Source organism: Columba livia, chromosome 26, assembly GCF_036013475.1.
Source record: "Columba livia isolate bColLiv1 breed racing homer chromosome 26, bColLiv1.pat.W.v2, whole genome shotgun sequence".
Taxonomy (NCBI): domain Eukaryota; kingdom Metazoa; phylum Chordata; class Aves; order Columbiformes; family Columbidae; genus Columba; species Columba livia.
The window spans coordinates 2,739,561-2,762,419 of NC_088627.1; the positions used below are offsets into that span (position 1 = coordinate 2,739,561).

Sequence of the window (22,859 nt, forward strand, 5' to 3'; positions counted from 1 at the left end):
TCTGCAGCCTCCAGGCAAAACTGATGGGCACAACTCTGAGAAAGGTCCAGTATAACGAGCACTGTGATGACCCAGGCCCGTGTCCATCTGCAGTGGATGTGTGGGGAAGGCTGCAAACATCCTCTCTAAAATTGCCCCTTTTCCATTGTGTTGAAAGCCATTTAACCATCCACTTCCACAAAACACCACAGCTTCTTACTTGGCTTCTGTTCATTTATCTAAACCTGCTTCCTGACTGTGTCATTTGGGGTCCTGTCCTTAGTTTTAGTGTCTTAATTCCCTGTTTGTTTTCTGTTATTCTAATTCCACCCCAGATCTCCCCGGCTGCTTTTCTCTGCGGCTTTACCAGTGGGGCTGGCCAGATCTACAAGAGGCGTTCAAGACAGAGGAACACCATGCAAGCACACGTATGTCACGCAGTATAATCTGTTCTCTGGTTTGTTAATCCTATTTTAACCATTTCCATCGTTTTGTTTGTATTTCCAACCTCCTGTGAGTACAAAGTGGCTGTTTTTAGAGTCCTGTTCTTAACAACACAAACACAGCAGCTAATTTAGAGCTTCATTGCACGTAGATTAGTAGAGTTATTTTATCTGCTAATTTATCACGCGTTGCCTTGATGCCATGAGGTCCTTCTGCAGCTCTTCACAGACAGGTTCAGATTTGACTCTCCGGGGTAGTTCGGGAATGGCTGAACACAACATTTCACCTCCAGCATCAGCAGAGCCTGTGAGCTCAAGGCATCAACACCAGCTCCTGCCATTCCCTCAACTCTCCATTTGTCTCAGCCAGAAACCTGCAGGATGTTGTTTCTTAAAACCACATAATATTTCGAGAGAGAACCACAGAGGCAGAAGGATCCTTGCTCACAAAGACGATGGAGGTGCTTTCTTCAGATAAAAAGAGGTTTATTAAGATAATGAGAATGACATTGTGGTGTGGGTGTTGTACATCTATTGCAGCATTAAGAGAAACAACAGTAAGTACAAAATCCTGCAGAACTCCTATAGTCATTATCATGACAGCCTATCTTGTCCATGCTACAGTTTTGTGTATCCAAAACTTCATTCCCATTTCTAATGGCAGAAAATCCAAAGACTTTCATCTTTTTTTTTAAAAAAAAAAAAAAAAAAGGGCAAAACAAAAAAACTCAACTCAATTTTATATAAATAACTTGCACTGGACATCTTAAAACTTTCAGATTTTAATTACACATAAATAAATATATACAGATTTAGAACAGTTCCGTTTGGCCTGGTTCAAGTTCTGCTCCTTGTGCTTTTATTAATTATTATTAATTTTAGAAACTTGTGTGCTGTTATTGGTAGGTTGTGGAGTTTGAATTAGTCCTGGGTTGAGCTGACGCTGCTTTATCCCCAGCTGTGCCTGTCGCGGTCAGGAGGGCTCCTGCCCTGGCAGCCGTCGGGGAAAATCCGCCTTGAGTCTCAATTTAACAACTGTAAACGAAGTCTGAAGCTGCTTTCAATCCAAAGCAATTCTCCTGGCAATTTCCTCTTGGCCTGGCTCTAGAACGGGGCTGGGCTGTGGGGATATAGGGAGGTTTTTCTGTGTTTGCCTGTCAAAATCAGCTGATAAATCCAGGTACACCTGGCAACCCGACTCCCTGCCCTCTGCTGCTCCAGCCTCTGCTTCTTGCATTGATGAGGCTTTTGCTCTTTCTCCTCCAGCTTTTCAGTTGGAACAAATTCCTGGAGCACGTGAGGATTTCACTATGGGTTTTAAAACAGAACAAAACAAAATTGCACATGACTTGGCTTCCTGCATCCATTTAAAAACAAAAAAAAGGTAAAAGCCATCACCTTGGCTTATTCTCTCAATCTTACAGTGTCCATTAGAGTTGTTTTCTTCTTAAATTCCTTAAATCTTCCTCTTTTTTTTTTTTGTCTTTATTTGCTTTATGAGTTTCATCCCAAGTTCCAATGTAGCAGTTCAGAAAACGGTGCCCTGGGTCATCTTTCCGCCTACAGCGCGTTATTTCCGATGCTTCGCTTCTTTTTCTGACGCTTTGGAGTCTCCGGCCGCGTGCCCATTCCCTGTGCTGTTCAGGAACATTTTATCCAGCCCCTTGAGGGACTCCACCAGGTAGTTCTGGAAGGCGGTGAGGGCAGCACAGATGGCCGGGCCCCCGAAACCGTGGGTGATCAAGCTGAAATGAGTCAAACAGCTCTGGACACCGGGCTCGAGGATGAGCGAGGGGCGGCTGTTCCCCAATGGTGAGCGATCCTGGGCTATCAAGTCTGCAAACTCTTTACAAATTTGCCTGAAAGAGAGAGGGTTGGGTTACTATAGACGCTGTTGGAAAGCTGCGGGGATGTGGGTTCTATGAGTTCTATGATGCTATAGGTGTATTTGGGGTTTCTTTTCCTGCTCCCTGCCCCAGCAGCTGCCTCTCTGCTGGGAGTTTTGGGCTCCAGCCTGGGAAAGCCCTTGGTCTCTGCTCCCAAGGAACAAGCGCCAGGACAAGAGGAAACAGCCTCAAGTTGCACCAGGGGAGGTTGAGGTTGGATCTGGGGAACAATTTCTTCCCCAAAGGGCTGTGGGGCATTGGAACAGGCTGCCCAGGGCAGTGCTGGAGTCACCAGCCCTGGAGGGTTGGACAGATGGACATGAGGTTCTCAGGACATGGGGCAGTGCCAGGGGCGGGTTAATGGTTGGACTCCTTGATCGTGAGGGTCTCTTCCAACCAAAGTGATTCTATGATTCTCTGACCCAGCCCTTCACTCCACACCAGCTATTCCCCTTGCTGCACATCTTTCAGACCTGTGTGCAGTGCATGAGGTCATCTCCTTCCTGCAGGAGAACAAGCTTTGGGGGTAACACTGCCCTTCTGGGCTGTGGGGACCGAAGGCAGTGGTGACCCGGTGCCATCTGTACTCACTTGGTAGCCAGCAGCATGTTTTTCCTGGTGTGGAGCTCCGTGGGGTCGGAGTGCTGTCGGCACAGGTATTCCGCCGCTGCCTTGGCTGGGAATTCTGTTTCGCACACGTACCCAAAATCCCGAGCCAGATGAACGGCTTCACCTATGAGCGGGACAGATTAAAAACCCATGTGAAAGGGGAGCACGTTCTGTAGCAACTTCAGCCGTTTTGCTGATATGGGTTATTCCTGCAGGGACTGGAACACTTTCCTTTCTTGTTTGTCACCCAAAAGCTCTCTGGGTGTCTGAGGTGTTTCTCACTTTGCTGCATCCTCCTCTCCCTACTTCTTCCAAAATCTCCTGCTTCACCTGCCCAAATTGAGCAGAGATTTAAACAGGGGCTGAAGGGTGAAAAAGCCACTTTAGCCCCATGGCTGCAGAACAAACTGGGGATGTGAGAACAGGGCAGAAGGAAGGGGTTTCCATCCTCCTGCAGCAAGCGGGGCCTCAGGCTGGATGCGGAGGCAGAGCATCCATCACCCTGTGGACATGACCCCCATGGATGGGATTGATCCATCTCCAGGCGTCCCCATGGAAATAATCAGAACTGATGGCGATTGATCATGCCCAACACCCGAAATCCTGGTTGGGCAGGCAGGGCTAATTTGTCTCACCCCCCTGCTGCTCGTATGTATTAGACCATCCATCCTAACAGCATTAACCCAGATCCCATCACAGCTCCCCAGCGCCCCGAGCTCAGTCTGCGAAGCCACGTTATGGGGAAAGTGTCTGTGCCGCCCATCTAACGATGATAATTTCCACTTCATCTCCTCCTCCAAAAAAGGAGCAAATAAGGTAAACCTGGAGAATTTGAACTGCGGTTGTTTGTGTGTTAAAAAACAATCGGGAAGTAATAGCTGCTGAAAAACAATTCTTGTGACAATGCAAAAGGACTTTGTGACCTGAGGGTGAGAGCCGAGGCTGAAGCCAGGATTTATCCCCTCCCTGAGCGAGTGAGAGTGGCTGCGCAGCTGAACATGTGAACAGCAGTTTGATGCTGCCTTTAGAGGGGTTTCAGCACAGGGAACGTGGTGGTTCAGAGCCCAGGGAAGCAGAGCGAGGGGCCACAGAAGCCTGTCTGAGTGCTCAACCTCCTTCTGAGAGCTCAGGGATGGTTCTGAGGCTGAGCTACAGCCCCACAGCTCCCCCGGGACCACATGGGAGCTGATCCCATGGAGCAGGTGCCCAAGAGAGGGTCAGCACTGGGTATACACAGCCAGAGAAACCTGCATTTCTACCTGTAGCCCCTGCAGTGCTCCCCAGAACCCATCCTCTGCATCCAGAGAAACAGCTGTGGGGCAGGGGAAGAAAAACTATATCATTAGCACTCAAACCCCAGCGTGTTGGGATTTTTTTAAATCAGCAGACATTGGGAAGGTGGAGGGAAGAAAACAAATGAAGCCAAGACAGCAAATGTCCCAGAAAGAAGGTGCCTGGGGCTCAGGAGGACACGCCGGTCCCTGCGTGCTGAGCAATGACAACGCCACAGCACCTTCCTCAGGGTGAAATGTCTCCCAGTACCACAACACCCATGTGCAGGAGGAAATTACATCCATCAAGCACACATGACACCACTCTTTTATTTGCTATGAACTGGTAAGCAGCAACCAAAACATCAGCAGCCACCTGAAATCAAAATGGACATTTCTTCCTTCCTTTCTTCCATTCTTTTCTTTCTTTTGATGGAAATCAGCCTTTCATTCAGCACGAACCAACTGCCCTCAGTAACAACCTCCGCCTAATGAAGCGGGTCATTTAATTTGCTGGCAACAATGGAGATGATTTTCTATTCAGAACCTGCAGGCAGCTGCCTCCAACACACTGGGTGCAAACACAATGGATTCCGCAGCTCGAAGGGAGCCGGCGCTGTCATCACATTTGTCTGCATCCTGTGGCCCTTTCTCCTGAGGTGCGGTGGCGACATCACCGTTTGCATCGTGCAAAAAGTAGGAGGGGAGCAAAGAAACAGGCGGCCTTAAGCAGAGGGACCTCGCAGCACGTTCTCCATCGCCAGCCCTGAGGATGGCTTCTGTGAACTTGACCTTCACCTGCAAGTCCTCAGAGCTGCACAGCATCTCTGCGAGGTCTCACTCGTCCCCTGCTGTCCAGCAGGACTCAGATACGGGGCATCTCCTTATGGGAGACAAGACCTGGAGCCGAACATGGCGATGGAGCCTCGAGAGAGGGGTAACACTGTCGGCAGCGCTGGGTTTGTGTCCTGAATGGGTGCACGGTGCTGCCGAACAGCGGCTAAATTCTGGGCAGCTTTATTCAAGCTTTCTTTTGTGTGTTTGGTTTCTGTGAGCCTGACTGAGCACTACCAGAATTAGTTCATAGAAGTGACTGAACGCTTGGATCCAGCCCAAGGGAAGCTCAATGCCCCGTCCAGCCTGGGGATGGCTTTTCCCCACGGGTTGTGACTGGTCCAACAGAAATGTCTGAGTTTTGGAAGACATATGTGCTTGAATCAGCACAGAGGCTGACACAGGGATATTTCCAGTCTCAACTGGTGGTGGCAGCTGCATATTTTAAGTGTTCTCGTTAGTGGAAAGCTGCAAACGAAGGGCAGTGAAGTTTTGGCGCTCCCGTCCTCTGCTCTTACCTTCCACGAGGGACGTCAGCAGGGTGACGTTGGCAGCTTTGCGCCTTCCTGCAGGCAGGTTTAGCCCGATTTTCTCTAGCCTTTCCCTTAAACACCGACCCCCGTTTTTGGATTTTGCTCTGAAAACAGAAAACAAGGAGTCATGTTAGAATAAATATTGTTAATCCCAGTTTCAACTATTAGGTTTGAAAGAAAAAAAGAAAAAGCAATAAAAGTGCTATTTCCCCGATATGTCGCACACCGGAATTTCTCATCCCCGTTAATCTGAGAGGTAAGAGCTGGTGCTGAACACAAATATTGTTTCGGCCTTACCCCCTGCGCTTCAGCAGGGAGCGCGGAGCAGCTCACCTGCGGAGAACCCCGCCGAGGAGAGAGGCGTTGAGACACTCGGGGGGCGAGAGCCTCCGCTGCACCTCCCCGACCGTCACCTTGTACTTGGAGGTGGAGCTGAGCAGCGAGAGGCGGCCGGGCACGGAGCAGAAGACCTCGTTGGGATTCGTCACCCCTCCGATCAGGCCGTCCTTGTTCATGGCCAGGCTGGGGATGCTGGTGCCGTTGGCCTTCGAGGGGATGGGCACTGGGGGACAAGGAGGGGAGAGAGGAGACGGTGGCTGAGATCACCCAGGTAGCTTCATGTTTTCCTCAATACAAGAAGAGAGGTGGGGTGATGAAACTGAATTAAATAAAGAGGGAAAAAAGGAGGAAGCCTGGCCGCTGCTCTCACCTGCTTTCCCATGCCGCCCAGCTCTACCATAATTAAACCCCAGGTTTTGGGCTGGTCTCCTGGATGGGCTGTCCACACCATCGCTACCTGGACCTGTGACTGGTGTCCCCTCCCTGTCCCCGCTGGGCACTCGGAGAGGTGGGGTGGCCGGGCGAAGCGCTGGCTCATGGCGCTGGTGACATCCTGCGACCAGGGCTGAGCCCTGACCCCCATAAACCCCGGGAGATGCCGGAGTGGCCGAGAGCCAGCGGGTGCTCACAGGAACCCATGGACAGAGTTTCTTTGACTTTGGGATTAGCCCCACGAGCTGCAGCCCTAAACCTCCATTATCCCTGGCTTAAAGGAGCTTGAGGAGATCAAGCCCAATTAATCCAGCACAGGTTTCCTTTTAATTCATGGGCAAAAGTCAATTAACGCAAGAAGTTGGAGAGGCAATGTGGACTGCAGCATCGCACCCGGGTGAAGTGGGCACGGTTATCCCATACGTCATTCCAGTATCAACGTTCTTAGATGCAATAAAGGTTTATAGTTTAAAACTGTGGCTGAAAGCTGTGCTAAATCTCTTTGGCTTTTATGTTCTGAAATTAATAACCAATTTAGCTCTGGAAAAAGAATAGGTTTTGAAAGAATCCAAAGAGGACTGCAAAGCCATCTCTCCAGATCATTTCAGCCCTGGCATCTTTGTGGTTCCTCAGCAATGACTGTTCCACATGCACATTCAGATGTTTCCTGCAAGCAACACAGCAACAAATACCAGCACAAGATGCAGGTTTTATAAAGGAAACACACATGCCCAAAATGAAACAGAAAACCGGAAAATTAACTGGGGAGGGTATGTAGAGCGGACCTGTTAGGGGTGCTTACAATCAACATATTGTAAATACGGCTCAACAGCTTGTTAGTGTGGCAATAAAATGTGCCACATGGTATATAAAAATGACTAATGTTTTCAGACTAAAAGATGAATGGGAAGGAACTGCGGTACGTTGGAATCAGCCGCGGCAGTGCTGGCATTTGCACCACGGTGCCTGGCTGAGGGACAAATACGGGGACGTCACCGTGAGCCATTGGAATCCAGAGCTATTTCCAGGAAGCAGCAGCTTCAAAGCTTTCTTCCACAGCCCCAGAACAGGTTAGATCTGTCTCTAGGGGACACCCTCACAATAAAAACTCAGGGTGTGTTTTACAAACACCCCAGCGCTGCCACCAAGGCGTGTGTCACGTCAGGGCCGGGTCCCCAGTGAGGGGGGCTCTGCTGCAGCGAGGGCACCCCAAAGCAGCCCCCCCTGGGGAGCTGGTGCTGCCCGTGGTGTCAAACGCTTTTTCTCCCCGCGAAGAGCTCATGTAACGCACACACTCGCGTATTTGTGCATGCCGGAGATCATGCGCTGGCGTGCGCTCGAGCCGCATGCGTGGCTGGGGAGCGGCACACGGGGGGACCGAGCAGCCATGCAGGAGCGAGGGGGGTCGTGCCTCACCACGTGTCTGGGGAACGAGGGGACAAACCTACAGAAAACCAGGCTGTGGGAAGGCAGGGATGGATGCCGATGCACAGCACCGAGACACCACAACACCTTGTAAACGCATTTTTAGCAATGATCCTGCTCTCAGAAAGAAATCCCCTCGAGAGCTGTGACCCAGACCCGCCGCTGTGATGCGTGATGCCCAGAGCAGCCGGGTCAGCCCTGCAAACCATGCAGGCACCGCTCACGGAACAGAAACATTGACCCCGGCACATTCGGCACGTGCAGGCGTGGGACAGGGCCACCCGTGTCACAGCGAGCTGGCACCCTCAGCCGTGGGGCACACGGGGAGTGAACGGAGGACCAGGATGGGTGGCTGGCCCAGCGTCGCGGGGGGGTTAGCAGTCTCCTGAGTGCTGTGACAGTGCTTCAGCCACTAGACAGCGTTGCCTCAACACAGCAAGAATAAACACAGCCACATATGCCATTAATTATTAATTATTGTTATTTGGCCTCACCTGCTGCTGTTTGCCTGGTCTGATCTGCAGCTTGTTTGCCCATAAACATGCTGCAGGAGGGAGACAAGCTACCATTAAAGCCTGACAGCTTTGTTTCCTTGGCTTTTGGGGAACCAAAATTGTCTCTCGTCATCTGAGTAAACCAAAAGTCCCCCTCGATCTTCAGTTGCTGCTTTCCTGTTCCCGCAAGCAGCAGGTGATCGGAGCACCTGAGCCAGCCTGCAGACGAGAAGGAAGCATCAGAGCGGGACGCGGACGCGGCCCGAACCCCGGCGCACGGACACAGCCGACCCCGGCACCCGCCGCCACCGCGGCACCCGCCGAACCGAGATGGGGACGCGCGGGCACCTGGTGCCGCGGGGAAACGCAACCGGCTGCTTCGCGTGGCATCATGTCAGGGTTCATCCCAGCTATGGGGCAAAGAAATCAACCACTGGGACAAAGGCTCATGGTGGGGGTTCTGGGTGCCGAGGCGAGCGGGAGGCACTTGGTGCCATTGTGCCCGAGCGGGGCAGCTGCCGGACAAGACACGGACCTGAGCCCCACATGGTGCTTTGTAGCTGGGAATAAAAGTGTCACGTCGCTGTCACTGTCGCACACAGGCTGCCGAGGAAAGGGTCGGGTGCTGGTGCCCAAACTGCCACAGTGTCCAGGTGCTCAGCCCCATCCTGATGAGCAGAACAGGGCTCAGCTGGGCCCACCCCCCCAGGGAGCTATAAAGGGCAGGGCAGAGGCTGTATTTCCTTCTGCAGGGCTCTGGTTGGGTTGGTTCAGTCAAAAGAAGGGCAGGAAAGGGACATCAGGTTTTTAGTGACTGCTCAGAATCCTCATGGTGAGTATAAGGTGCTTTTTCTCTTCTTGTGCCCATCTTTGCCGTGGGCACAGTCCTGGCGGGGCTGTAGATGTGGCTACATGGGGGAAGGTTACAGAAAAATACTTAGTCTGCTTCCTGAAACACTTTGGTGGCTGGGGCTTGGCTGCTCCACTGTGTCCCCCTGAAGCTTGTTTGCTCTTTCCTTTAACTGAGAGCTTTTTTCCCCCCCATTGGAGGAGTGCTTCGTTCATTCATCCTGCTGCCTTGACTGGTGTTGCTGGCGCTCAGCTCCTCGTGCAGAGGTGCGTTCAGCTGCAGGTTTCACCAACTAAAGCCCCAGTGAAGCGTTTTGCCCTGATGAGCCCCTGGTGCTGGGGATGCTGGAGGCAGGTGAGCACTGCAGGGCTGCACAGCAAGAGGGCTGGAGGGGTCTGGTCTGAAAGGGGAACTTCATTTCAAAATAAGGTTGTGCTGACAGACCTCAGGGAGCTTCACGGGTTGCTGATCCCCAGTGCAGGTACAGGACCTGCTCCCAGTGCCCGTGTGAGCTGGATCGTTATTGCAGCTGGGGAAAACTGAGGCACAGAACAAGTTAAATGATTTACCAAACATCAGGCATATGGGCACAATCTGATTGCATGCAATTCTGGTCTGTGGGAATGCTTTTATAAGCAATCCAGGCTTTACAGCACTTCCTAACACTTGGGCAATAGCTATCAAAAACCCATTAAGTATGGCCCCTGCTTTTCTAACTCCAGAGTGCCTTTTTAATGCTGTGAAATGTTTGTCACTGCATCATCTTGTCTCCTGATGCTCTTGTATTTTGAAGATAGCTGCTGAGAACGGCAGCGTGTCGATAATAAGTGTATGACATCTTGCTGAATGTGGGAAGAAAACGATCCTCATTTCTTCTGTATTACATCCCAAGAAGCGTTTCCATGAGGCTCAGCATCTCACCGCCGCCTTTAACACTGCAAGGCAGGTGCCACTCACAATATGTTATAAAGTCTGTAGGTGGTAAATGTAGCCAGAAGGAGCTGGTCCAGCACTGGACATGGGACAGGATGATGCTCCCTGGAGAGATAGATGGGGTGGAAAGGCAATCCTGTGAGCACCAGCTCCTGGTATCTCCAACAACGCTGCAGGTGGGATAGGATGCCATGGCCTTGCTGCTGTCAGGAGGTGGGAGGAAGGAGCTCAGTGCCTTCGAAGTGTCCCAGGATAAAGCATGATGTTCCTGACACTTATATTCCGGTTTCCAGAGGTGAGTCCCTTTTTAAATTCCAGGTGTAAAGAAGAAGGAGCAAGAGAAACACGTTCTCCAAAGGAATTTCAGCACAGACTGACCCACAGCCCTGCAACTCTTTTGCCTCCTCATCCCTTCCCAGCGCAGTCTGGGTTGATGATGCTCCAGCCTTGAGCTCCTCCTCTCCTTCCTTGTTTGTGTTCACAGACATTTGTGTCTGAAACTACCACTACAATTCCTGAAAATGGTCATTTTTACATATAAATATCCAGTGCAAAAAGCACATCCACAGCCTGGGTTCTGCCTGTGGGCACGGCTGGGAGCTGGGGCATCGCGGTGCTCAGGGGCCGGCTGCGCACCATCAGCTTTGGGGTTTTTTTTAAAAAGAAAAATAGATTTTGCCTGCAAAAAGAAGTATTGACTCATTTCCATATGAGAAATGAGTTACCTGCTTGCAAAATTGTTTGTAAGCAGGAAAATGTGTGGGACTTGGAAACTGAGTCGCTTATCGTGGTGTTACTTGTCCAGTTGCACTTCCAGCTGGAGCTCGGGGTTCTGGAAGAGGAAAAACAAGTCCAGAGGGAACATGCAAATTGCTGCTTGTCTTACAGGTCTGTTTTCTTCTCTCCTTAGATACATTACAGGTAAATCCTCCTCCTCAGCAGTGCTGAATCCCTGGATATTGGAGCTTTTGTTGCAGCACCTCTTTCAGAAGTGGGAGTGTGCTACAGCTTAGATCGCATTTTAAAGAGGTATCAGTTAATCCTTTCAGGAGACCACCTGGGACAAAGCAATCTCTCATTTTTGGGCACAGTGCTGTCCCCAGCCACCCCAAAAGCATCTCAGCCCCCCAGTCCCTTCCCGGGGCCGTGCATCGCTCAGCTCGGCCACATTGAGCATCGCTGCAGATCCGGAGCAGCCCAAAAACGTGCTGCGGGTGGTGCTGCCCTGCAAAGGGGATGCCTGCACAGTGCAAGCACGTTTCAGACGTTCCTTGCTGCAGCTGCTGAGGTTTCGCTTCCACAGTGTTGCAGGTCTGGTGATGACAGCCCTGAGCCCCCAGATTTTGTCCCCTGTGTGGATTGGGGTCCTGCAGCTCCATCCTGCTCTTGCTGATGGGTGCTTGTGCGCAGTCCCTGATGAAAGGCGCTCTGGAAAGGCGAGGGATTCCTGCTCCTTCAGGAAGAGCTTTCAGTGCACTCATCTAACCTTCGTTTGAATGTCTCCAATGTAAATTATGAGATGGAGATACATATATCAAGAAGTATCTGCATGTGGGTGTGAGCCAGAGGCAGCTGTTCCTGCCATGGCTTTAAAAGCCTTTTTCCAGCGAGGAGATGCTGCAGAGTTGAGCTGCTTCAATTTCCTGGTGCTTCAGCAGAGAGGTATTTATTGATGGTCCAGGGAAGGAGGTCAGTGCCATCAGCTGTATTTCAAACCCCAAGTCTGTAATTATCCTTTCTTCCCAGAGGGGATTATACAGGTATTTTCTTTATCTCGAATGCACAACCTGAAGCAGGTCCCCATGTCAAAGAGCCTCGCTAGGAAACCCCGTAATCGGCTCGGAGGCCTTTTCAAATGGAAGGATGGAAAGAATCTTGGGTTTTTTTTATCTCTGGGCTTTCCAGATCACTGAGTCCCGATAGGGAAATGGATCTGGGACCCTTGGAAGAAGAGAGGACAGAGATACAGCTCAGCAGCCTCAAACCATTCCCATGAGAAAGCTGATCGGGAGAGGTCCCATGCCTATGCAAAGCTCTGTACTTAACATTTTGTTTCCAATGCAAATCAATACATTAGGTTGTGAACTAAATGCTAAGGTGCCGTGTGATATTTAATGCGTTTTTCTTTCTGTGCCTCTGTTTTACCCAGCAAAGCTCCTGCAATGTGTCTCTGCGGGTCTCTGCTCCTGAGGTCTTTGGGACAATCAATGGGGCAGGAGGGTTCAGCCCCCCCAGACCAGCAGATACAACATCTGTTACAGATGTTACCTGCCTAGTGCACAGTGTCTTGGTGGGAATAGACACCCAATAAAACAACAGAATTTACTCAGACCTCTGCAAAAGCACCCTGTGCTCCTTCAGGACTGGGAAGGGGATTAGTAAGCAGTTTGCAATTAATAATTTCAGCTAATGCGTTTTGCTGCTTTACCATATAGGAATGAGTTGGCCTCAAATGTACCGCTCGCTCAGCATATTCTGTGAACTGTTTGGAAACTGCTCACAAATAACAATGTATTGTGAGTTCCCACACATTTCCCTGCTGTACTTCATTTTACAGATTGGGCCGTGCTGCCTGGGGAGCCCGGGACATAACAGCCTGAACCTCAGGAATGCCTGTTACCTTCATGACTTCATTTGTAAAATAAGTTTAGTGCAGTAATTATTTCACTCCCTCTGATTTGTTGTTGTTAATATACAGCTAAGCCCCTTCTCATCTATGTTAGAAAAAGCTGGTTTAAATTCATTTAAATTATTAACTGCTCCGGAGGGACTCGAGTCGCTCTGTCTCTGCTTGTACAGCGCACAGAACGCGCAGGGGTCGGGGAGGCGCGAAACCAAAACGGGAGGCTGGAGAGCCCCAGGATTGAAGCCAGAGGAACTGGAACCCTGTGCTGCTTTGTGCTGACACCGAGGAAAGTTTCTGATCTTATGTCACCCCCAGTTCAGCCGCGCGGCAGCAAAAGCTCCTGGACTCGCGCACCCTCCCCGGCTCTGCCCTGTGGCTTTAACCATCACAGGTTTATTCATTTAGCAGCGCAAACTCCCATTACATTTTGGCAACCAGTCTATGGGATCTTTATGTGTTTAAACAGTATAATCCATTTTACAGTAACATGCTTGAGAGGTTTTCCCTGTATTCCCTATAGAAGCGCCTGAATTTGTGTGGCTTGGATCTACATAATCTAAAAAGGGAGAACAAAGGCACAGTGTCTTTTGCGAACGGCGGTGGATCCTATGTAAGCCATCGTAGTGTTGCTATCAATTCGCTAAAATGTATTTAGATTATTGAGGGGCAAAAGGCCCTTCAGCAAAGATTAGAGAGGAATAATAATAGAAGAATACTTTTCGTATAGAACTTGCTGCCAACCCTCAGAGCATGCGGGAGGGTTTTGATCTGAGCTTCGGAGCGCAGCAGTGTGAATCTGCTGCTTCACCTGCAGTTCTGGAGCTGCCGGATCCCTCTGGGGACAGGCACCGCTGTCACAGCCAGAACGCTGTTACTTTTCCTTGCTTGGAACATGCTCTGGGTTTTTAACGTCTGTGTGTTGGCAGGATGTCCAGCAAAGCAGATGTTGCAGCTGGGTCAGCGCCGTGCCCTGGCCAGGACACACATCCCATCCCAAGCTGTGGGGGGGTGCACCAGGAAACCCCTGTGCAGCAACGGGGACCCACCATGGTGTAGGGAGGAACCTTGGGAAGGAGCAACATCCACGTCTTCCTATGGGGAAACCAACTCTGACCAGCTGCAGAAACAGCATCAGGAGAGCCCAGCCAGCTGTGCGGGAGGGGACACATCTGCACACAGGTAAGCACAGCGCAGCTCTTGCTGTGTGTACAAACCCTCTGGTGATGTTTCTTTAATGTCTTCCCCAACCTCTTGCTAACTTGGATCTTGTGCTTTAAGCAACCCTGGCTGCCTTTGGTCAGACCCTTTGCTCGCACCCCACCAGCCCCAGGACTGCAGCCCCACTTTGCCCAGCACACAGGGCCACCACGAGACTCCCAGGGAGCCCTGGGGATGCACCATCCCCATGAAGCCATCTCCATGCTGGGGATACCACTTGTTCCCCGAGACCTGTCTGACCGGTCCTGAGGGAATATGGCCTGACCCCGTCCCTCGCTGCCTGGCGCCTCGGCACTTGGGTGACTGATGCCAGATAAATGCCTGAGATAGAGGGTGGGGAGACTTGGCCGGGCTGGAATCCCAAACACGCACCACAGATGCTGCAGAAGCTGCAATGGCTTTTTAGGCTGCAGGGGTGAAGCTGCGCACAGGTCCCCTTGTCCCCCTCCAGAGCCCCTCGCTCCCGACCCACGGGCACACCATGTTCTGGGATATTGGATTGCAAGGGGTAGTTTGGGCTCATTTCTAGCAATTCTTTCTTGTTTCATTCTGCCTCTCCGTCAAGCCACAACACTTAACCTCTCGCCAAACCAAAGGCGATACCTAGACACGGCAGAGCTGGATATGAGACAGGGCAGGGAGATGAGAGCTGAGTGTGCAGCAGCTCCAAGCTCTATATCCACATTTGCTAATTAGTTCCTCCATTAAGAATTAAAATAAACAAACAAATGGAAGGACAGTGAGAATGAGTAATTCCCCAGGATGACACAGGAAAGGGTGGGTTGGTTTACTTGTTAGGGTGCTAGTCTAGGACTAGAGAACCCTGTTTAGGCTCTTCAAATAATTAGGACAGATTACAAACTTTTTGGGGTTTTTTGAGATCATATTTTGGAATATTATGAAAGAGGGAGGAATGGTCTATGTCTGCCTCTGCTCTACTGCAGATTTGGTGTGTCCTTGGGCTGGGGGCACGTGAGGGTCCCCATGGCTCTGCCTGTATCTGCGCTGCGATGGGTGGGTGCCCCATGGGGCCCTGGTGAGGCTCACACTTGCTGCATGGCACCATCTGCACGCTGAATATCTCAGTGCCACCTCCTCTGCAGGGCTGATGTGGGGACAAACACCATGGGCTGTATGTCACCCGGCCAAGGCTGCTCCTACTGACCCCACTGTCAACCCACCGATGGACAACGCAGCCCCCATGGGAGCTGAGGCGGTGGCAAAAAGCAACCCAAGCTGGCTTTTCTGAACCTACCCTTTAAGAACTGCTCTTCTAACAAAGAAAAAAATTCATTTAAAAACATCTAATTAAACAGTAAGTCATTACAAGGTACATGAAACTTGGAGATAACACATGCCTGGGAGGCACTGGGGAGGTTGAGACAAAGCCCAGCGCCTTCACCAGTACCCGCATGTGTTATCTCACATGAACACACACCTGGTTTTATCCCGGTGCAATTATAGGACATTAAAAATATAATTTTAATGGAGGAATGGTGATCTGGACGCAGTTCAGAGCAAAAACTTTCTTTTAAGTTTCACTGTTTGATTAGTAGGTGTTCCCGCCACGCACGCCTGTGTGCGGAGGGAGAAGCGCCGGGCTCGGAGGTGTGACTGTTGTGATGAACGCTGGGTCTCGCGGTGTGTGCGAGGGCTTGTCTCAACTGTAAAGCCTGCGTGAGCAGCGCCGAGGCAGCAGAACCTCCAGTCAAGACCCGGCTTGCCCCATTTTGAGCCCCTTTTCCCAACTCAGGCAAACTACAGCAGCAGATGAAGCTGCAGAGTGCCGGGAGGGCTGTGTCAGAGCGCTCAGCACCCTGCGGCTCGCTGAGTCCAAGCACCGCCGCCCACGGCTGAGGACACTCTTATAAAAGACGTGTCTTTGCAGCCCCGGGTGTTTTACAGGATGACCTCATTTATTACCTTGCTCGTCACAGGAAATGATGTTTATCTAATCTACCATTCTTTCAGGAATTGTTTTTCTTGCCACATCTGGCTGCACGTGGCGGTTCTTCCAGCTCAATTCCTCTCTGCACTGAAACACAGGAGAGGTGGCACCGCTGCCACCGTGCCAGCGCCCCATCCCAACAGCAGCCCCACACGCAAGCCCCGCGGGGAGATTTTGGAGCTCATGTGCAGTGGCGAGTGGATCTAAGGATCTCAGTCTTACTCTCCCTCCTCTGCTGCATTCTTTAGTAGTGACAACTACTTCTTGCAATAATTCTGGATGTGGGCTCGGAGCACTCTGAGGCACAGATCTCTGTCCATCTGTCCAACACTCAGCCAAACAGGTCCACATTCCTGAGCAGAAACACTAGCGCTGCTGCTCCGGAGCAGCTGAAAAGCCTCGGATGGAAATTTAAACGAGTCACAAACACAAAGGAAAGCACAGTGGCCAAATCCTGCTGCCTCAACGTGAAGCTCCGTCCCTTCCAGCCACACAGCGCCTGGGCACCGTGCACCCCTGGGTGCTAGTGTGAGTGCCCATGGGCTGCGCCCTGCTCCGGCTCTACTCCAGGTTGTAAAACGCTTGCCCGCAAGCGGGATGCACAGGCCCTGCAGCTCTTCCCACTGCTCACAGGGCCCCTGGTCTGCTCCTGAACCCTGCTGAGCCCCCAGGCTTCTTCCAGGTACCAGCGAGAGAGATTTGTATTTCTCTTTATAATAAAAAGGCTCCATCAGAAGCTTTCAGCTGATCCTTAAAGGATGTCAAAGCAATAAACCCCCTTCTTATTTTATAACCAAGCTGCAGGGTTTTTTGCTACCAAATGCAATGGCATAATGCTGGATTTCATAAACAGAAAACCAGGCTCTCCCCACTCAGGGGAGGGAAGGATCTGTAGCAGGAGCAGTGGCTGTTTGGGCATCGATGGGTCTCCAGCCCTTTTTCCTGGGGGTTTTCAGGTCAGGGTGGGAGTAGCTGTCCCAGGCATCAGGGGAAGAGAGCAGAAAATGCCTGTAGCTGCTGTAGCCTGAAGCAGACAGAGCCATGGACTAAACTTTTTCAGAGTGAATTTTACTGTTTTCGAGTCAAATATATCCCTGGCGTTATATAAACGTTTGGGAGGAAAAACAAAACAACAACACAAGAAAAAAACAAAACAAATACAACAACAATAAAAATGAGACAGAAAATAACTTCCAAAATACTTTTGAAAATGAGGAAAAACAAACAAACGTTTGCGGAAAAAAATATTCGCAAAAGCTCTTCTACCCCCTTCAGGATTTTATCCATTTAATTCTCAAACTAAATCTATCCCGTTTGTCACGGCAGCGCGGGGGAGCTCAGCCTCCGTTTTTTTTAGTGCTATTCACAGCTCTCTGTGCTCGAAATCAAATCGCGGCTCTACGTCCGGCACACGCAGCATCCCCGCAGCCGAACCGGCAACTCCCGTCCCCGCTTCCCCCGGGACCGGCGCATCCCCGGGGCTGCTCCCGGCGTTTCCAGCCCGGGGGCTGCCCACGGGAATAACGAACCGGAGCCAGGCCAGAGAGCGATGGTGGAAATTGAGTTTTGAACGTGGGTTTTCGGCCCGGATCTGCCTCCCGGCGCTGCTCCCGCCGACGGGACGCGGCGATGCGGAACCCGCGCAGCCACCGCTGAGGCTGCGGGACGGGGACCCCGGGGTCGCCCCACAAGCCCTTGCTGAGCCGATGTCACCCCCTATCCTCTCCCTCCGCCGCTTGCTAAATTCGAGGCCACCTGCAGCAAAAAGGGCCGGAGCGCTGTGGGCTCCCGGGGTGTATCAGGGCGCTGCACCCCCCGGGTCTACCCAAAAATCGCCTGTAATGACATGAACTGCTAAAACCGTTGAAGTTTATTAAAGAAGGAAACGGGGGGAAAGAACAAACACGCAGCCAGAGACAAATGGTTTGATTCGAATGAAACAGGAGTTAAAAGGTGGCTTAAAGGGTTTTGGGGCAGGTGATTAATATTTTGTTGAACCAGGACAACCGTATCTCGGCAGCTAATTAAGGAGAGATTTATCTGTTTTCACATGCACAGATTTATATCAGGTTTTTGTCCGACGGCCATGCCGTCAGGAATTCAAGGATTAACCATTCCCGGTGCGGTATTTGAGATATCGGAACGATTTATGACGAAACGGTGCTTTTCAACGTTTACCCTCACTCCCCACGGAGAGCGGGGCAGCGATAAAGCCGCTGTCCGTCCGCACACCTCCTCGCCTTCTCTGCCCGCCTGGAAACCGCTAGGGATTTGTCTTTGATATGTTTGTTTTATTTTTCCAAGGGTGTTTTCCTCTCGCCCCCGTTATGGATTCGGGAGTCAGCTCCAAGCAGACAGAGCCAGCGAAGTAGAAACGACCCCGTATTATATATTAAAAAAAAATAATAATAAAACAACAACAACAAAAAAAAAAACAGACTGCAAAGTAATTAATTTGGCCGGTTCGAGCAGAGGGCAGCGGCGTTTGCCGCTATCGCCCGGCAGCTCCTGCGGGGAGCAACCCGACCGTCGATTTCGGGGACCCGCGCAGCATCAACCGCGGCCCCCGGTCCCCGACTTCAGCTTCCCTAATTCCCCAGTTTTCTTTTGAGCTCCAATTATCCGGTTTAGGGCATCTCTTCCAGGGCCGCCGGCAGAGAAAGGGAAGCGCAGCCATCGAAATACGGGCGAACGGGGAGCAGTCCAGGGCCCCGGGCACGGTGCAGGATGCGGCCCCGGGCGGTCCCCTGTGCTGCCGCCGCCCGGAGCAGGGCCGGGGGGTCTCAAACTCCGGCTCCGCTACAAGAAACAGCCCCGGCGCCCCCGTCCCGGCCGTGCTGCGGCTTCCGGGATCGCTGCTGGTCGCTCTAGGGGGCCGCGCCGCCCCACAAAAAAAAAAAACCCACACGCTTTGCTTTGGATTTATCGATTTCTCAGGCTGCTCCAGCAAACTCGGGGCTTTGAGCTCCGAGTAGAGACGGGGACACCCCGGCAGAGCGTCGCCCCCAAAAGCTGCCGTCGGAATCCGGTTATTCTCCTAAATATACTTTGCCTCTTTATTCCAAACACAGCAGGGGGGAAAGAAGAGAACCGGAGCGGGAAGAGCAAGTGTCCGTAGTCGCAGGAGCTGCAAATGTCCTGCACCCACAAACCCTGCTTTTCAGCCAGGGTTATTTTCTTTTTATTTCGAAAGATAGACTAGAGAAACTGCAGGCACAAATCTGGCACTGAACGACAACGAGAAACGAAGATTTCTAAATAATGGCGCCTTTCGAAAAGGAGGGAAAAGCCCTCCAAACCACTATAACTTCAACCGAACTTCCAGACAGATATTCTCGTTGCAGAGTATTTTCTGAAGATACCTTGAGTGCTGCCGACACACAAAACAGCGAAGGCACGGCCGGACCAGAGCGCACACGCACCACACAGCTTGTTGCAACCATTTCTCATGCAAGGATATTTAATGAAATGCCTCTCATGTGTTCTAATTAAAGCTAAAATAATTACGGTCATTAATGCTCCACAGAAATGCCTCGTGTAATGAAGTTGCGTTCTTAGAATAACAATTTTCATGGCAAAGGGGCTGTAACGCACCGTGAACGCTGCTCCTTCCGTGTAACAACCTCCATCGCCCATGTCGGCGGGGAAGACCTGCACGATTGGGGTATTTTTCCCGGGTTCTAGGGGTATGCCGGGCTCCGTACCACGGAGCAGCAGTTAAACACGTCCTCTCCATCCACAGCTTTTTGTAAAAAATCGCCGAGAGAAGCCAAGAGCAGCGCTTGAATATTTCATATGAGTTATCGCTCCAAGCAGCTGCATAAATCGCTCACGTCCCCCCTGCTCCCAGCAATGCCCCGGTGAAGTTTTTATTAGAAAAATATTTTACGGAGTTGAGCTGTTTTAACGACGGGGCTTTGTTTGGGAGCAGAGGGACTGTTTAGCAGGTCGGAGATAAACGGCACTAAGTTAGGAGAGGCGGCGGGAGACATCGGGAGCCGTGCGGTGCCCCTGCCCGCTGCCCGGCTTCCCCGCTCCGGCCACGGAGGGAGCGGCTGGTGTCGCCGCCGGTCCCCGGGACAAAGCCCCGTTTTTGGAGCCGCAGACGGGGAGTCCCCGCAGGTTGCTGCTGAGGCGGGGAGCGAGGATGGAGGAGGCCACCCGGGGGTCTACGGGATGCTCCCCGGTCCAGAGGGACGGGCAGCACCGGTTCCTACCGCCGCGCCACCTCTTCGCTCCCGTTAAACTCGTCCTTCCCCACGGTAGAGCCCCACCGAACGAGCCCGCTCTGCCGTGGCTCAGCGCTTTCCCCGCCTGAGGCGGTGCGGAGCGGTGCGTGGCCGGGGCTGACTCCCCCGCCGCCAGGCGCAGAGCTCCGGTCCGGGGCGCCGGGACCGGGAGTGCCGGGAGACGTCGCTCAGCCCCGCCGGGGTATCCCCGGGCTTCCTACCCAAACCGTCCGGGGCTGCCGGCGGGGCTGCCCCCGGGAGACCCCATAGCCGGGCCCGTCCCTGCGGGCCCCTCGGTCCCCGGTAACGGGAAGACGCCACGGCCTCGGTACTGCCCGAAGGAGCACAGCGAGCCGGGGACGGAGGGACGCGCTGGCCCGCCGGGACCCGCCGCTTTCGTTGCAGTCTCGCCGGGGACAGCAACAAGCGCTTCCCGACGCGGGGGGAGCGGCCACATGGGACGGTTGTCGCGGGGGGAACCCGACGCAGAGGAGCCCCGAGGGCAGGAGCGGAACCCGGCCCGATGTCGCGTCCCGCGGTGCCGCCGCACTCTTACCTTTCTTGATCACGGACTGATCGAGCAGGTTCATCCCGCCGTCGTCCACGGCCTGAAAGCACCGAAGCAAGAGCCGTCAGCCGGCGGCTCCCGGTGCGGATGGGCACCGACCGCTCGGAGCGGGGGGACAGCGTGGCCAGGGCCCGGTTCACCGGCTGTCCCCAGCCAGGAGGGATCGTTCGGTCACGAATGAGCCCCGTTGACGGGGCTCCCGACCCGGAGGTCGTCCTCGCCCGGGGCTACGGACACCGCGGGGTCCGACCTGTCCCGGCTGGGACCCCCCACAAGCGCACAGGCGGCAGCGGGATCGTTCCCCGTTGTGTCGCGCCCGCCTCGCCGGTCACCCTCCCCGGCCTCCCTCCGTTCCCCGGTACCTGGATGTCCTCGATGCCGTGGTGGCCGAGGCCGTGGAGGCCCAGCGGGCCGTCGGCGAGGCCGTGTCCGCCATCGGGCAGCCCGTGGAGCAGGCGGGGCACGGTGGGGTACTCGCGGCGGGGGTCGAGCCCCAGGGCACGGTGCGTCTGCGAGAGCAGCCCCGTGTCGTCTTGTCGGCCGCGCTGCGGGGGCCAGGCGGGCTGCTGGTGCTGGTGCAGCGGGCTGAGCGCTGCGTACGGATCCCCCAGATGCGGGTAACCGGGCTCCTGGCCCTGCGGGTAGGGCAGCGGCGGCTGCGGGTACGGCGGTGGGAAGTAGGGCGGCTGGAAGTCGGCGGCGGGCGTGTGGCAGAGCGGCGGCGCCGAGCCGTAGGGCGTCTGGTTGAGCGCGGGCAGCTGCGGCAGGCGGGCCCCGGCCGGTGCCCCGGGCAGCCCTTCGGCGCGGTCCTGCGGCAGCGGTGACAGCGGCGGTGAGGAGGGTGCGGAACCCCGACATCCTGACTCCCAGTCCCCGACCCTCCATCCCGTCCCGCCCCGCCGCGCCCTGTCCCGCACTCACCATGCCCGGGTAGCTGTGCACTAGCATCTGTGCGGGCCCGCGGCGAGCCCCGGGCGGGCCGGGCCCCGGGGGTACCCCCGTCTCCGCCCCTCTATCCCGCCGGAGCGGCGTCTCCCATCGCCCGCCCGCTCCTCTGCGCCGGCCCCGACTCCATGCACGCCAGTTATAGCGTCGGGGGCGCGCCTGCCGCCCCGGGAGCGCGCGTCAGAGCGCGGGGCCGGAGACGCGCCGCCCGCTCCCGCGGGGCCCCGACGGCTCCCGACAGCTCCCAGCGGCTCCCGATGGCTGGCTCAGCGGGAGGCGGCCGGGTACGGGGCAAGAGGCGCCCGATACACCGGGAGCGCTCCCCGCTCCGTCGGGCGGCCCCGTTCCCGCTGCTCCCGTGTCGCACGGTGCCGCACGCTCCCCCGGTGCCACCCTCCCCTCCCCTCGCCCCGGACGGCTCCGCCTGAGAGCCCTATCGGGGAGAGCCCCGGGCAGGACCGGGGGCCGAGCCCCGAGGGTCGGAAGGGCCCGGGGGTTCGGGCGGGCTTCGGGACCGCGGTGATGCTCTACGGTTTGACTTTATTAGCCCGAGCAGGTAGCTGGTGCCCCGGCCGTGAGCACAGCGTGCACGGCTGCAGCTGCAATCTCCGCCCGACGGCGGCCGGAGCGGGGCCCGGGGCCGGTCCTGCCGGGACAGCCTGGGGCTCCCGACGGGTAGCGCGAAGCCACAGGCCTTGCCTGGGGAGATAGAAAAGTGTCTGGGGGTGCTCCAGGCCTGGTTCTAGGCCCGAGGGGACGGGCGGGAGGGCGGGCGCCGGGTGAGAGTGAGAGAGGGAAAACGGGGGAGCAACGACAGGCAGCGTGCCTGCCTCCCCGCCCTCCTCTCCCTCCTCCATCCCTGCCTCCTTCTCTCCATCCCTCCCTCCTCTCCATCCCTCCCTCTGTTCGGGCCCTCCCTCCGGGGCAGGGTGAGGCGGGCCCGCAGCACCGGGTGACTGAACGGGCACCGGGCACCGGGCACCGGCTACCGGCGGGGCGAGCACAGGGTGATTCCCATTGATCTCCCCACAGGTAACACGCACATGCAGCCCGCTGTCCGTGGCCCCACCGGTGCGATGATGCACCTGCACAGGGATGCGGGGGGATACAGGGGGATGCACAGCAGCCCTGGCCCACACACACCCCACTGCACTCCGACACCCACGGACTCACATGCAGGCTCGCACATGCTCCCCGCAGCCCACCGGCCCCATGCCCGTGCTCTGGGGCCACCATGTCCCCACGGTGTCCCCACGACCTCACCGTGCTGCCCATTGCTGCGTGGGACTTTCCATTG

At 54.3% G+C, this 22,859-nt stretch overlaps 1 protein-coding gene and 1 long non-coding RNA gene across 3 annotated transcripts; one reads left to right on the forward strand and one right to left on the reverse strand.

Moving 5' to 3' along the window:
* Window positions 1–887: 887 nt before the first annotated feature.
* On the reverse strand, window positions 888–21,837 carry TFAP2E (transcription factor AP-2 epsilon). Of its 2 annotated transcripts, XM_065041626.1 has the most exons (8): window positions 21,539–21,837; window positions 20,980–21,426; window positions 20,606–20,657; window positions 8,246–8,464; window positions 5,889–6,117; window positions 5,541–5,659; window positions 2,900–3,041; window positions 888–2,281 (listed from the first exon to the last, which is right to left on the reverse strand). In XM_065041626.1, exons 1-8 carry the CDS (start codon window positions 21,563–21,565, stop codon window positions 1,993–1,995), a joined length of 1,524 nt encoding a protein of 507 aa, XP_064897698.1. In that variant the 5' UTR covers window positions 21,566–21,837; the 3' UTR covers window positions 888–1,992. The 2 variants fall into 2 exon arrangements, with proteins under 2 accessions (XP_064897698.1, XP_064897699.1); XM_065041627.1 differs by lacking the exon at window positions 8,246–8,464 and having other exon boundaries at window positions 1,121–2,281; window positions 21,539–21,814.
* LOC110364106 (uncharacterized) lies at window positions 9,002–17,031 on the forward strand. The gene is made up of 2 exons (XR_010468152.1): window positions 9,002–9,077; window positions 9,296–17,031. It is a non-coding gene; the product is annotated as an uncharacterized LOC110364106 (long non-coding RNA).
* Window positions 21,838–22,859: the final 1,022 nt, after the last annotated feature.